Source organism: Euprymna scolopes, chromosome 9 (genome assembly GCF_053919585.1).
Source record: "Euprymna scolopes isolate OS-2025 chromosome 9, ASM5391958v1, whole genome shotgun sequence".
NCBI classification, from domain to species: Eukaryota; Metazoa; Mollusca; class Cephalopoda; order Sepiida; family Sepiolidae; genus Euprymna; species Euprymna scolopes.
The window spans coordinates 83799731-83816491 of record NC_136490.1 but is presented as its reverse complement, the minus strand read 5'-3'; the positions used below and the strand labels follow the sequence as shown (position 1 = coordinate 83816491).

The following is a 16761-nucleotide window of genomic DNA, read 5'->3' as shown; positions in this document are numbered from 1 at the left end:
AGAAAGAAAGAGAAAATGAGAGAGAAAGAAAGATAAAGTGAGAGAAAGAAAGAGAAAATGAGAGAGAAAGAAAGATAAAGTGAGAGAGAAAGAAAGATACAGTGAGAGAAAAAGAAAGATAAAGTGAGAGAGAAAGAAAGATACAGTGAGAGAGAAAGAAAGATAAAGTGAGAGAAAGAAAGAGAAAATGAGAGAGAAAGAAAGATAAAGTGAGAGAGAAAGAAAGATAAAGTGAGAGAAAGAAAGAGAAAATGAGAGAGAAAGAAAGATAAAGTGAGAGAGAAAGAAAGATAAAGTGAGAGAAAGAAAGAGAAAATGAGAGAGAAAGAAAGATAAAGTGAGAGAGAAAGAAAGATAAAGTGAGAGAAAGAAAGAGAAAATGAGAGAGAAAGAAAGATAAAGTGAGAGAGAAAGAAAGATAAAGTGAGAGAAAGAAAGAGAAAATGAGAGAGAAAGAAAGATAAAGTGAGAGAGAAAGAAAGATAAAGTGAGAGAAAGAAAGAGAAAATGAGAGAGAAAGAAAGATAAAGTGAGAGAGAAAGAAAGATAAAGTGAGAGAAAGAAAGAGAAAATGAGAGAGAAAGAAAGATAAAGTGAGAGAGAAAGAAAGATAAAGTGAGAGAAAGAAAGAGAAAATGAGAGAGAAAGAAAGATAAAGTGAGAGAAAGAAAGAGAAAATGAGAGAGAAAGAAAGATAAAGTGAGAGAGAAAGAAAGATACAGTGAGAGAAAAAGAAAGATAAAGTGAGAGAGAAAGAAAGATACAGTGAGAGAGAAAGAAAGATACATTGAGAGAGAAAAAAGATAAAGTGAGAGAAAAAGAAAGATTCAGTGAGAGAAAAAGAAAGACAAAGTGAGAGAGAAAGAAAGATAAAGTGAGAGAGAAAGAAAGATAAAGTGAGAGAAAGAAAGATAAAATGAGAGAAAGAAAGATAAAGTGAGAGAGAAAGAAAGATAAAGTGAGAGAGAAAGAAAGATAAAGTAAGAGAGAAAGAAAGATAAAGTGAGAGAGAAAGAAAGATAAAGTGAGAGAGAAAGAAAGATAAAGTAAGAGAGAAAGAAAGATAAAGTGAGAGAGAAAGAAAGATAAAGTGAGAGAGAAAGAAAGATAAAGTGAGAGAAAGAAAGAGAAAATGAGAGAGAAAGAAAGATAAAGTGAGAGAGAAAGAAAGATAAAGTGAGAGAGAAAGAAAGATAAAGTGAGAGAGAAAGAAAGTGAAAATTAGAGAGAAATAAAGATAAAGTGAGAGAGAAAGAAAGATAAAGTGAATGAGGAAGAAAGAAAAGTAAATTGAAGCAAAAGGGCATATAAGTCCATTTCTTAAATAAAACAAACAGAAAAAATCGAAACTCATATTACATAGTTTCATTATGGAAAAAGAAATATACAATGCTTTACCATTCTTTGATAGTTTAATTGAGGAATTAGAAGTTCAATTTTTAGGAAACTAGAAGAATACCCATCCACGTATAGGTTAAATTAAAATCAACATATAATGCTACTGTCTAAAATCCTTATTCTAATTTTGATTAAAATCCATGAAATGATTTTAATTCGAGAAGATGCCTAAAATAAGGCTTAAGTGGTCTTAAGAAAAAATTCAAATTCAGATCTTAATTAGTAACTTGGGACGTCTAAAAATTTCATGCAGCATGGCATCAATACACCTGCATCATCAGCTTCACTGAGTGCAAGATTCTTGGACACTAATGGGCTCTTTGTTACTCGATCAAGTTTTTTGATGATCAGCATATAGGAGCCAGTCTATTCATCTTACCATAAACAAAGATGATAAATCCTCTCTGTGAGAAACCATCCTCCAAGCTGCCATCAACCTGAAAATTCATCTGACAGACATCTTATGCATATGCAAATGATCATGAATGATATTTTCCACAGACCGTGTACTAATGTAGTCATGCATCAATCTTCCAAAATGGCAGCTTCAACATGACTGACAGATGTCTCTTCAAAGGATGAAAGTGGTGGGGGTCCAAGTCTGGGAGTTGTTTAACTGATTTCCGGCTATGTTTGAATTCACAATGCCAGCATTTTACAAAATCATATGATGGGATATCATTACCATTTCATCAAAAGTCTCTTGTGGTGAGCATCCTTTCAAATACAAAACTGGATCATTAATCGACACTAAACAAGCTCCATTACACATCAGTTCAAACACCACAATTAGTTTAGAACTGTAATTTACCACATAACCTACAGAGACATAAATCAAAACTTAAGCTGGATCAGACAAGTAGAAGTGATTCAGGGACATTACTTATTGAATACCGATCATATATACATGTATACACACACATATATATTGTTATTTTATGGTATATATAAAAATTATTATACTTGTGTGTAGGAGATTTTCTGTTTGTCTCATGATAAAATATTTAATGGGAGAAAAAGAAAATTGCCTTTCAGATGTCATATCTTCATGGGTGCTGTGTCTTTTAGTATGCAACATTCCTTTCTCCAATTGTGTGCTGCTCTGATATGATCCACAGAGTTTTTCATCATCAGTGCAATTTTTACTTGGCTGGTTGTATTGGATTATACTCAGACGATAAAATGGTGGTGTTTGAGTGCGTTCAATCATCTGATTTAAAGTCTCAACAGTCTGTGAAGAGAGTGAAGGAAGAAAAGGATATAACATTTAGTAGAGACTGAAAATTAAAAGTTATGTAGGTTTGAGAGCGAGAAAGAGAAGGGTGAGAGGAAAGATTCCACAAATTGAGAAAGTAAGCAACAAAGTAAAATTCAAAAAGATCATTATTTGATCTTCATCTTAAAAAATAAATATTAAATACTAGCAAGGTGGGGCGGGGCACTCAGCCTTGCCAGGTCATAAAATACACTTTAATATATTTTAATTGATGCAGATTTTGTATTTGTTATTATAGAACCAAGTTTCCATTGAATTATATATTGTACCTAATATGTAGTACTGATTTCAGAATATATAATACTGATTTCAGAATATATAATACTGATTTCAGAATATATAGTACTGATTTCAGAATATATAGTACTGATTTCAGAATATATAATACTGATTTCAGAATATATAATACTGATTTCAGAATATATAGTACTGATTTCAGAATATATAATACTGATTTCAGAATATATAATACTGATTTCAGAATATATAGTACTGATTTCAGAATATATAGTACTGATTTCAGAATATATAGTACTGATTTCAGAATATATAATACTGATTTCAGAATATATAATACTGATTTCAGAATATATAGTACTGATTTCAGAATATATAATACTGATTTCAGAATATATAGTACTGATTTCAGAATATATAATACTGATTTCAGAATATATAGTACTGATTTCAGAATATATAATACTGATTTCAAAATATATAATACTGATTTCAGAATATATAGTACTGATTTCAGAATATATAATACTGATTTCAGAATATATAGTACTGATTTCAGAATATATAATACTGATTTCAGAATATATAATACTGATTTCAGAATATATAGTACTGATTTCAGAATATATAATACTGATTTCAGAATATATAGTACTGATTTCAGAATATATAATACTGATTTCAGAATATATAATACTGATTTCAGAATATATAATACTGATTTCAGAATATATAGTACTGATTTACTAAATGATTTGGGTGCCATCAGCTAGAATCAAAACCAAATTATTTAGTGCTACAGCCACGTTCCCTACCATTTTAGCTATAATGAAAGAGTGATTTTAAATTAAAACACTTCAAGCTACCTGTGAATTTGTGCTTGTACACAAGTAGTAGAATATGTCAGCAAGTTGAAATTATGCATGTGAACTGCTGACATAGAATAAATTTTATTTTAGCATAAAAACACATGAGAAAAATACAATATAATTATTAAATATGAAAGTAAACTAAACCAACACCTCAAAAAATACTCTCAACCCATATACATTAAAATTAGGTCACGTATTAGTTCACAAAAATGGCATGTCACCCCACACAAAAGAGAAAAAAAAATAGGAAGTAAAAGTCAACTGAATCTTTGTTCGAAAGAAACATTGACCCGTGGAAGTAAATAACAATGAATCTGAACAGTTAGCAACTCAACTAAATACCACATGTATATAAAAACATTCAGTAACACAAATTCCATGCAATTAACCCTATGGGATAAAACACAAAAATTTTTTGTGTAGCTTTTATATAAATATATTGTTGGAAATATATTTTCATAACGTACTACCTAGCTCTACTCTCATATTGAACACTGCTGAAGTAAATACTGAATATCAATGCATAAAATAATTTCTTTCCTTATAACTTTATATGAATACATGAAATAATGATATATGTGTATGTATGTGTATATGCTTGTATACATATGTGCTTGTGAGTGTATGTCTACTCATATATGAATGTCTTTGAATATGTAAATCTATAAGCATTGTTTATTTACCTATGTCTAAATTTAAATTTGGGTCTCTATATTATTTTGCAATTTTTGGTATATTTTTGGATATATATTTTTTATTTCACCTATAATGTATTCTAATTTGTTTGTGAACTTATAGTTCAGGGTAATTCCTTAAAAATGGTATTTTCTTAAAATATATACATGTCTTTGTATGTATATATTTGTATGTATATATTTGTACACACACACATATTAAAATATATTAATGGCTATATGACGTTATAGAAAGAAATCTGACTCTCTTTCACAACGCTGTATCCCCCCCCCCTTTTTGAATTTCCAACATTTTTGTTTCTGAAATGGAACAGGGTCATACATTTCATTATATAAAAAATATATTTTTTTCAAATATTTTTTTTTTCAGCATGCCAACTTTATATGCAAACCAATGCTAAAATATGGTGAAGTGCTAAAAGATCATCGAAACATTGATTATTCTAGGAATTTGTAAATTGAGAACAACAATAATAAAGGACAAACAACTTCAATATGTTTTCATAGTAAAATCAATATCTTATATAATTGCCATTTTTATTAACAAGATCAAAAAACCTTTGGTCCATTGAAGATGTCAAACTTTCGATTTCATCTGATGAAATGCCTTTCACAGCAGTCAGAATAGCATTCTAGAGGTCATCTTTGGAGTTGTACTGCCTTCCTCTGGAATAAATATTTTGTTTCAAGATGCTCCACAGATTTTCGATGGGATTTAAATCTGGAGTCAATGTAGAGTTTGGCAGTAATTTTCACTCCGTCTGTGACTCTGAATGGGCCTACCAGCTCATTGTCAATGATTGCAGCCTGGAACATCACACCACCACCTCCTAGTTGACGCTTGATCCTTTGGGGACGTAGACCCTCATTTTGGTACCATCCTCCCCTCCACCCATCGGGTCCATCAAGGGTTGCTCGACACTAATTGGTGAACAAAACAGTTTGAAAATTCACCTTCATATGATCTCTTGCCCACTCCATCCTCTTTTTCTTGTGGATATCCTTCAATTGAGGGCAGACCTCCGGCTTTCCAAATTTTGCAATCGTCCTCAGGATACGGCAACGAGTTGATTTGGGCACATCAGGAACACCAGCTTTTTCAAAAACTTGTTTGCTAGTTTCAAGTGGGTTACGGTGAACTTCTCTCTTGATCTTGCTCATTGTTTGATGTGACAGATATGATTTCTTATGAATTTTTCCTTGGTCAGAACATCCGTTGCAAAGTTGAGGGTTAGTACAATATTTTTTCATTGTACGATGATCACTGTGTAATTCTTTGGCAAATTCTAAGGTGGAAATCTTATTATGGAGTCTTTGAACAATTTTAGACTTCTCATCTGCACATGCGTTAGTGTTGCCGTATAATGTGCGAAGTTTCACAAATTTTCATTGAAAACTATTGGAGTTAGAACAAAAATATCGATTTGCACATAATTCTGGCTCAGGGTGTATGTATGTATGATAATGTATATTTATATATATACTGCATTGTATATGTCAGTATCTTCCCTACTCTCAGATGATGGAACTACTCTTATAAAAGATCAAACAAGATTCTCTTTCGTTGGACTGAGCATTACTCTGATCTCTTTGACAAGAACTTTTGCTAAAAACGTTTCCTCTGAGGATATGAGACATTCATTGAAACTTTATGAAATAAGGAAAGCCTTTAATTTCTTTGTACTTCTTGTTAAAAAATAAATCGTTGTAAACTTTAATTTACAGAATTTAAATCCAATTATATATATATATATATATATATATATATATATATATATATATATATATATATATATATATATATATATATATATATACACTTAGGATATAGCAGAATATATAATGTGAACATATTGATAAAATCTTATCAGTAAAACTCTAAAATGCTGTTGTAAATTTATTTTTTAACTAAGAATTAATCCAGTTTATTCTTTATTTTGAAAAAATTTCTTTGCTAATAAATAAAAATGAATAGATTGATAGATATTGGAAAACTTTTCTATATTTAGAAAACTAATTATTTTGAAGGTTGCAATTAACCTGACCTAATTCTTCCTCACATAATGTAAGATTTTAACTTATTTTATAATTGATTTTAATTTTTATAATGTTAATATCCTAATTATATGTGTAGATACCGATGTCTATGCTTAAATGTCCTGTTCTATATAGAATCTTATAAGTCATATATTTCTACATTTGTGTCCTTTGTAATAAAATGTCTAATCATTTTATTTGGCTTTAACAAAATTATTTTTAGATTTCCATCTATATATATATAAAAGGCAAAATGTGTGTGTGTGTGTGTGTGTGTGTTTGTATGTCTTGCAAAAACCTTTCAACACATGCGACGGATCTTGACCAGATCAGTATCATTTTGAAGCTTGATATCTTGGATGACAAATATCGAAAAATTGGCCAAAAACATTCATTCCTCAACTGGGCAGTTTTGTACAAGGAGGGGTCACTTTTTGCCAACATTTTTGTAAAGTCATCATTGCAATTACTAGCCTTAATTTGAACGGAAGCAAAGTCGTATGTCATGGTGGCAGCAGAGGTTAAGTGGTTTGCTTTTTTTCATCTTCTTTTCCTCCTTCGTGTTACAGGTCCTGCCTACTTTTTTATTTTTATTCTGAGGCTTATGTAATGGGATTTTTTTTCCTTTTAAAATAAAAATTGAATTATTTTACCGTTCACTTCAATTTTTTTTTTTTTTTTTAATACCTCTCTCCACCCAGGCAACGTCTATTTTTTTTTTCTGGTTGTATTGACTCCTTCCTATACCACCTCACCATACCCGGGCAACGCCGGGTACTCTCGCTAGTTTATCAATAAAATTCACTCCAAAATTCCTTAAGTTATTTTTTAATTTTCTTGTAGTTTCATTTGTATTCATTAATGTTATTTTTTGTCCCCATATATGTCCTTATATGTTCCCATATGTAAATGTTGTTTTTTTTTACATAGGCATCACTATTTATCAAGGCCAAGAGGCCACTCGAGGATAAATGTTAAAGAGTGTACAGTAGAAATTGGACAATATAGTAATCATTAATAATGGAAATTCAGTAAATTTGTTAACTTATATGAAACGGTTCATCAAAAACTTGTTTACGTTAGACTTGAAGACAACCATACTGTAGTCAGCTGGAAAGCAGGAAAACGGAAGATAATTCCACAGGCGTGCAGTTCTAAGAAAGAAGCTTTGTTCATGGAATCTACGTTTAGGTTTAGACACAAATAAAGAGTGGGGGAAATTATTGATAGTGTTTTCTGCTAAACGGGTGTTCTTGTGAAAGTTTGGCAAGGGGGGACCATAGATTGGAGCTCAGCCGAGCACTTGCCATGAAAATAACGATAAAGCACAGACAAACTCGCAACATCTCTTCTTTGAGAAAGAGGTTGCAGGGAAGAGAAAAGGACATCCCCTACAAGGCTACAAAGTCTATTTTGAACTCTATCAAGGCAGGATAAGTCCTTTCTAGCAACTCCTGCCCAGATGTGGCAACAGTACTCCATCCCTGACGTAGCTGGCTCTTATATAGATAGAGAATTGCATCAGCAGTGAGATATCTACTGGATCGATAGAAGGATCCCACCATTTTGGCAACGAATTTAATGTATGTGTACCATTTAAGATCAGAAGTAAAGTTCAAGCCCAGAAGCTTGTCAAAACATGAGGCCTCCCCAAGACGAGAGCCATTCATTTCAATTGATGCCAGATGGAGATCAGAGCATTGATGATGTAAAGATAGGAGTGAGTGAGTGTGTTTGTTTAACGGCATTTCAACCTCTAAGAGTCATTTAATGCCAAAAAGTTTTGTTGATATAATAGGTTTTCAGTTTCTTGTAAAAAATTTTTTAAGTTTCTTAAAAAAGTTTATCTTTTGAATCAAGATGTTTTAGGTTTTCCGAAAAATTGTTTTAGTTGTAAGAGATTTGTTTTTCTAAACTGAATTTTACTTGTTTATTTTATAGGAGTTTGAATACATTTGTTTCTTTTAAATAGTTTATGATTTGTTGGGGTTCCACTTCTTGGAAAACTTTTCTAATGTTTGTTGTTTTAAAATATTTCTTTTGAGTGTGTTTGTGTTTTCTACATTCTGTCAGTAGATGTTTAATTGTTAGTTGTTGGTTGCAGAGTGTGCAATTTGGTGTTTCCTCCGCTTTGATTAGGTAGGAATGAGTTAATTTTGTATGTCCAATTCTTATTCGGTTTAGTACAATTTCTTCTCTTCTTCCTTTAAAAATTTTTTGTTTTTCGTTTTTAATTATTGGTTGGTGTTCGTGCAATTTGTTTGCAGTGCATTTGTTCCATTCCTCTTGCCACTTGTTTTCTATATATTCGTTGATTTTTCTTTTTAGGTCTGTGTGTGGTATTTTAATTTTTTCCATTTGGTGATTTGTGGCTTCTTTAGCCAGTTTGTCTACCTTTTCATTTCCTGGAATGCCGACATGACTTGGTATCCAGGCTATTATAATTTTTTTATTGTTTTTTTTCGGTTATTTCATTGTATTCTTGTATAATTTCTGTGATAAAAGAGATTTTTCTTCAAGGGCCATGATACAGGATAGGGAGTCTGTATATATTATGGCTTTTTGTTCGTTGATGTGTTTGAGAGCTATTTTGATGGCCTGCAGTTCGGCTGTATATATTGAAGCCTCGTTGGGCAGTCGTATTTGATATTGATTTTGTCCATCTGTGCATGCTGCACTTGTTCCGTTTATAGTTTTAGACCCATCGGTGTATATTTCTATGTATTCTGCGTATTTTTCTCTTAGTTCTCCGAAGTTGCTTCTGTTTGTTATATTATTTGTAATGCTTTTCTTATAAGCAGTAAGTGTTATGTCGGTTTCTGGTTTGTGTAATGTCCATGGTGGTCTGTCGTTTGTTTTCTGAGTAATTATATTGTCGGGTTTTCATTGATTTGATGTATTATTTCTTTAATTCTGTGTCCAAAGGAGGGTATACTTTTTGGTTTCCTTGAATAAGAGTTTGTACATTGTGGGTTGAAGGTAGTTTTGTATGTTGGGTTTTCGGGGTTGGTTTGTAGTTTTGTTGCGTATTGTAACGCTAGTTTTTTCCATCTTAAGTGCAGGGGTAGTTCTTGGGCTTCTACGTGAAGGCTTTCCATTGGAGAAGTTCGGTAGGCTCCCAGGCTAAGTCTTAAACTTTGATTCTGTATTGTTAGTAGTTTGTTTTTGTAGGATTTGTAAGTAGAGCTGTATATGGCACAACCATAGTCCAGGTTGGATCTGATATGTGAGCGATATATTTTGAGCATTGTAGCTTGATCTGCTCTCCAGTCTAGTTTTGATACTATTTTTAAGATATTTATTGCTTTTAAGCATTTTTGTTTTAATTTGTTAATGTGCTCCCTGAAGTTTAGTTTGTTGTCTAAAATGATCCCTAGAAATTTGGTGGGTTGTACTACTGGTATTAGTTGTCCATCTAATTTGAGCTGCGGGTCAAGGTGGTATTTTCGTTTCCTACAAAAGTGGATACATGTGGTTTTGCTTTTGGAGATTTTGAATCCATTTTGGTTAACCCAAAGATCTATTTTCTTAAGGCAATATTGCATTTGTCTTTCAATAGTTGGCATATTTGGTGATGAGCAAGTTATTGAAAAGTCATCAACAAATAGTGTTTTTTCGAATCCCATGTTAACATTTTCGATTATACCGTTGATTTTAATTAGAAAAAGGGTGGCAGATAGTACACTACCCTGTGGTACCCCTGTTTCTTGTGTGTATTGATCTGATGTTGTATTTCCTAGGCATACTTTAAATGTTCTGTGGGATAGGAATTCTTTGATAAATTTTGCTAGGTTTCCTCTGATTCCCATATTATGAATATCTTTCAAGATTCCATATCAGATTGAGACCACGTGATGGTTTCTTATTAGACCGTTACGGATATATGTTTCTAGTCGAATAAGTTGGTCGTTAGTACCTTGATTTTGTCTAAATCCGCTCTGGTGTGTAGAGATGAGGTTATATTTGTCTAAATTCCACATTAGTCTTGTATTGACCATCCTTTCTGTTGTTTTGCATATACAGCTTGTTAGGGCGATAGGACGATAATTGGTAGGGTTGGAGTGGTCTTTTCCTGCTTTAGGAATTGGGATGATATGGGAGTCAAGCCAGTGTTTTGGGAAATTGTTAGTCCACCATATTTTGTTAATTATCTGTAAGAGAATGTTGAGAGATGTATCTGGCATGTGTTTTAGAAATTGATAGTGGATGTCGTCTGGACCGGTAGCTGTATCTTTACTTTTATGAATTGCATTTTTTAGTTCTGTTATAGTGAAAGAGGTGTTATAGTATTCTTTGTTATTGGATGTGAAATTGAGTTTTTCTTTTTCTGCGTTGTTTTTGTATTTTTGGAATTTGGGGGAGTAGTGGTTGGATGATGAATTTTGGCTGAATTCATTTGCGATTATGTTTGCTATTTCTTTTTTGTCTATAGTTTGTCTACCATTTGGTGTACTTATATAATTTATTGGTGTTCCAAGTTTTTTTCCAGTTATTTTTCTTATTATTTCCCATGTTTTTTTGATGGCGTGTTGTTGTTCAATTTGGAAATGTAGTTTTGCCAGGTTTCTTTTTTGCTTTTTTTTTATAATATAGCGCGCTTTTGCTCGGGCTTGCAGGTATTTTTGAAGATTGGGTTTTGTAGGATGTTGTTTGAAGTGTTTTAGCATTTTTTTCCTGTTGGCTATTGCTTCTTTACATTCTATTGTGAACCATGGCGTTGATTTTGGGTGTGGTTTGGTGGAAGATTTTGGGATTGTCTTGATTGCTATTTCGTTTAGTGTATTGGTGAAAGCTAACATAGGATCTGGTTTGCTAACTATTTCTTGATTAATTAGGTTTGTGCAAACTTTGCTAAATTCAGTCCAGTTAGCTTTATAAATTTGCCATTTTGGTTTTGTTTCTTCTGTTGTAGGTTCTTGGGTTTTGAGAAAAATTGGGAAGTGATCGCTGCCGCACTGGTCATTATGTACCTCCCATTGGAAGTCCATAAATATTGTGGGGGAGCAGAGTATTAAGTCAATAGCTGATGTCGTTCCTGTGCCTGGGTGAAGGTATGTGTGTGTTTTGTCGTTAAATATAGTTACTTCGGGTGATTCCAGTAATGATTCAATGATTTTCCCATTTTGGTTAGTATTCTCACTTCCTCACATTTTGTTATGGGTGTTGAAGTCCCCCATTAATATAAAAGGTATGGGGAGTTGTGTTATCAGATCTTCAATTTCGATTTTATTTAGTTTATGTTTAGGTGGAATGTATATTGAACAAATAGTTGTTGGTTGGTGGAGTGTAGCTTTAATTGCTATTGTTTGAAGGTTTGTTTGGAGTTGTAATTTTATATGTGGTATCTGTTTTTTTATTATAATTGAAGTGCGACCTGTGGGTCAATTATCTGCTTGTGATCTGTTTGTTTGATTGTAGATGTGGTATCCTTTGAAGTTGATGGCGTCCGTTTCTTTTAGAAGAGTTTCCTGTAGGCCGATTATGCTGGGGTCATATTGTGCTATTATATGTTTGATTTCTTCGTAGTTTGGTTTTATGCCTCTACAGTTCCACTGTATGATGTTTTTATTCATTTCCATAAGTAAGTTCGTTTTTTTTTTTTCTTTTTCCTTTTTTTTTCTGTTTGGTTTTTGTTTAGGTTTTTATATCTAGTATTCTATTGATTTGTTGTGTTTTGAGTGGTTTTTGTTTTGTGTTTACTTGAACTGCTTGGTTCCTCAGTCTCCATTTTCTCTTCTTGGTCAGTTCTGTTTTTGGAGTTAGATTTTTTCCTGTGACTCTCGGTTTCAATCAATTCAAATTTGTTTTCATTTTCGATTAATATTATCTCTGTTTTTTGTTTGTTTTGGTTTTTGGAAAGAGGATTTGTGTTTTCCCATTCTGTTTCCATCTTTCCAGATATTGTGTGTTTATCTTCTGCTTTTGTCCTTGTTTGTGATTTGGATCTTCTACGGTTTATTTGTGGTTTTTGTTGTTCGGGTTCTTTTTTGCTCTTTGAGACTTGTTTTAGATCATTTAGCTGAGTTTTAGAAGATACTGGTATTTGTTTCTTGTTTTCGTTTTGGTTAGTTTTTAAAGTTTCAATTAGATTCTTGAGTTCGGAGATTAGTTTAAGTAGATCTTGGTTTTAGGTTTGGTTTGTTTGATTTGAAATTTTTGTAATGTCTGCATAAGTGTTTATTTTTTCTCAAGAGCTTGCTATTTTCCTTGCTTCAGGAAAGGATATGTTTTGTCTGTATTTTATTTCGGCTATTTCTTTTTCTTTTGTGTAAATTTTGCATATTTTAGAGTATGCTGGGTGTTTTTATTGGCAATTTGGGCATTTCGTTTCGTTTGGCCATTCACTTTCAGTGTGGTTAGGTTCTTTTAAGTCACATTTTCCACATATTTTCTGTCCTTTGCATGTTTCTCTGCTATGTCCAAATTTATGACACTTATAACATCTCAGAGGGGCTGGTATATATTGTTCTACTTTTTCTATTATATATCCGATTTTTATTTCTTTGGGAATTTTTGGTGTATTGAAAGTTAGTATGTAGGTTTTTGTAGGTATGGTTTGACCATTTCTTTTTATGTTTATTCGGACGTGATCGATTACTCCCTGTTTTCTTAGGGTATTTTCTATTTCTTCTGCTGTAGCCAAGGTTAATTCATGGCTTTTTATAACACCTTTTGATGTGTTTAGTCTTTCATGAGCATAACTTTTGCATTTATAGATATGGAATTTTTCCATCTTTAAAATGTTTTTTGCGTCTTTATTATTGTCGATTGTGACAAGTAGATTGCCATTTTTCATTTTTTTTGCTGTTTTTGGGTTGCTGTTTTGAGACAGAATTTTTTCAATTAAGAATGGAGGCAGATCGCTGATCTTTTTTCCTTCTAAGGTTTCGATTACTATGAATCTTGGATATTTTTCTTTATTAATTATTTCATAGTTATATTCTTGCTCACTGTCTGAGCTGGTTACGTTAGAGTGGGTTCTTTTCGATTTTGTTGTAATTTTTTGATTTCTGGGTTTTTTGTTTGGGTTTATTATATCCATAGAAGTTTGTTTAGATTTTCATCTCTTTTGCTCCCCACCCTCCTCGGACCCCGAAATTGGGAGATGTTAGGGGGGAAACCCATTCACCCTTTCATCCCAGGGATACAAAAGAGATATACTCAATTGATTGCGTTTGTTCCATCATTTCCTGTTTCCTCCTTTAGTTTCTTCTTTCCCAGTTTGATAGAAACATTGGTTAGGGAGCAGTTGTGTGGTTTTTGTCTCATCAATTGATTGGCCCTTGCCATCGCCTTCTAACACTTACCTGGTTTGTCTATGTTTGTAGTAATGAAATGTATTATCTTTGGATTAAGTTTTTTTTTATTTTATTTTTTTTTTTTTAGATGTTATAATTGACATTTTCAGTGTAAGTGTTAGGGCTTGACATGACTAGCCGATTGATCGGATCGGGCCTCTCCAACCGCCTGTCTAGCCTAGTACAAGGCCAAAGTAGAGTGTTGCAACAGTTACCTTATTTTCCCTAGGCATCGGTTTCTCAGCCACCAGGATCCTTTTCCTAGGCATCACGGGTTGCCACCCACGGCCAACAGGTAGCCCCGTTGAGGGACTTTTACCCTCTGTAGAGGGGCAGTCGGCGTATTCTAATGCCCTGCCGACAGGGTCAACCGGGAAGTAGGGAAGGAAAAGGGAGGGGGGTGAGGGAAAGGGGACAGGGCTGTTGTTTTTATTTTGTTTTTGTAGAACATAATTAAGTTTTACAAAAGAGAATAGAAAACAAAAACAGAAATCGATGTAGGAGCATTTCGTCTCAGGAAGCCAATAGGCAGCCTGATCTGGTAGCACCAGTGTAAAGATAGGAGCTTGGTTTTATATGCATTAAAAGTAACAAGCCACCTCTTTCCCCATTGTACCACTTGCTCAAGATAAGAGGAGAGAGAGTCAGAGAGAACTTGGTCGTTTACGGTCTTAAATGTGCTACCATAGATAGTAGTGTTATCAGCATAAATGTCTACGAATGATGTAAGGATGTGATTTAGACGATCATTAATGTAGATCAGGAAGAAAGTTGGGCCCAGGATGGACCCCTGAGGGACTCCAGCATTAATACTGAGAGCTTCTGATTTCTGCCCATCAACCACTACTCTTATGAACCTATCAGAGAGAAATGATTTAATAATTGAGAAGACATTTCCAGCTATACTGTAGCTGGAGATCTTGTGAGGTAAACCTTTATGCCATACTCTATTAAAGACCTTTGATATGTCAAGAGCAATTGCCCTAGAAAGGTAGCCCCGTCGAGAGATTCACTAATCCTATGAGATATAACTGTAAGCACATCTGCTGTAGATCTAGCAGAACGGAAACCATATTGCATGTCACTAAGGAGGTTATTTTTGCTGAGATGGTTGATTATTTCTCTATTTAACACAGATTCCAGCAACTTACTCATGACGCATAGGAGACTTATTGGCCTGTACTGAGAGGGAGATGATCGATCACCTGAATTCTTAAATATGGGGAATACTGATGAGATTTTCCGGGGTGACAGGAAGCAATTCTCCTTAAGACAACATTTAAACAGTTTTGTAAGTATGGGCGCTAGTTCTGGTTTGAGTCTTTTGAGTACTATAATAGTAATACCGTCAGAGCCGGTTGCTTAACTGGAATCAAGGTTTTTGATTAGCTTCGCAACATCACGTACAGATATTTGTATATCATATAGCATGTTTTCTGATACAGGAGGAAATATTGGAGGTTGGCGGCCTTGGTCGTAAAAGGTAGAATTAGCTGCAAAATTCTTGGCAAAGAGTTTGGCTTTGTCTGATGCTGATGAGATGACCTCAAGTCCATTTATGAGAGTTGGGATAGACCACACGCTTCTGTTCAGGATTCTGTTTGCTATTTACCAAAACTGGTGGGAACCAAGCTGCTGCTCAGCTACTTTGGACTTGACGGATTGAGCATACAACTCTCTTGCATTCTTTATTACTTTTTTACAGTGGTTGCTAGCAGTCCTGAAAGCGGCTTTAGTCTCAGTACATCTAGTAGATTGGAAGCAATGTGCACAATGGCAGCAGCACATTCTGGAGAGAACCATGGCTGGCTGTTAAATTTTTGCTGGAATTTTTTTGAGGGTATCAAATGGTCTATACCTACAATTAACCATTCTGTCAGCTCTGATACTATAGAGGACACATCCTTTTTAAACATGGAATGCAGAGGTAGATCTGATATAAATGTACAGAAGCTATCCCAGTCAGTCATAGAGTATCGATATACTGTACGATGGAGGGGTACATCTGAGGACTTATTACATTTCATTTTTATCTTAACTTATACAACAGAGTGGTCAGAAGATCCAAGTGGAGACAGAACAGAAACTGAACACAGTTCAGGGCAAGTAAAAAAAAGTGAATAAAAGGTCTAGGAGACTTGCATACTGGCTGTCAGTATCGGGCACACGGGTGGGTTCGTGAACAACCTGAGTGAGTTCATAAGCAATGGAGAAATCATGAGAGAACCTCCCCTCATCATCGGTCTTGTTTGAGTGAGTTAACCATTCCACATTGTGAATATTGAAGTCTCCACAGACATGAATATTAGCTGGAGGATAAGCAGGACTTGGTAAATTTTCTCAGATATGCTTTTAAAGATAGTAACTCCGCTGTTGTGGGGGCGATAGAGAGCAAACATAAACGCAGCAGTTTGAACAAGTGCAACCCGAAAGCACATCATATAGGGTAAGTTAGGATCTCTGGAGATGTCCCTACCACATGGAAAGCCATCTTTTATATAGGCATATATTCCATGCCCATGGCGATTTTGGGGGTCAGATTTGGAAGTTAAATTAGAGTATCCTTTAATTACGAACTCATCTAGGGAAATGGTCTGTCCAATGCAAGTTTCACTTAGAAATAATATGTCTGGTTTAGTCTCCTGTAATTGGGTTTCAACCTCTGGAAGGTTGGAACATAGACCCCTGATGTTCGAAAAGGAGACATGGTAGTGGGGGTCTACATTAGAAGTTGGAGATCCGGGTTTAATCATATATTTTTTATTGAAACTTGTCATGATGGAGTTTTGGGATTTGTGGAATAGGTTAACAGACTTGCTGGAAGCAGGGCAGAGAGGGAAAGTAAGAGAGAAATAGAAATGAAGAAATATTTTTTTTGTAGCACATGAAAAGATAAAGCCGTAACAATTACCCACTAATATGGCATTGAGAGGCTCCACCAGAAGCTA

The 16761-nt window shown here is 33.9% G+C and overlaps 1 protein-coding gene and 1 long non-coding RNA gene across 3 annotated transcripts in view; one reads left to right on the top strand and one right to left on the bottom strand.

Annotated features, from left to right (window-relative positions):
* Nucleotides 1-16761, bottom strand: part of LOC145284737 (protein furry-like) — an 881988-nt gene that overhangs the window by 398272 nt on the left and 466955 nt on the right. For both annotated transcript variants that reach the window (XM_080133679.1, XM_080133680.1), the window contains exon 33: nucleotides 2427-2629. In XM_080133679.1, the coding sequence (XP_079989805.1) occupies nucleotides 2427-2629 (203 nt within the window). The remainder of the gene's footprint in view (nucleotides 1-2426; nucleotides 2630-16761) is intronic.
* The window catches only part of LOC145284739 (uncharacterized), a 91952-nt gene that overhangs the window by 45841 nt on the left and 29350 nt on the right, over nucleotides 1-16761 (top strand). The window lies entirely within an intron of this gene.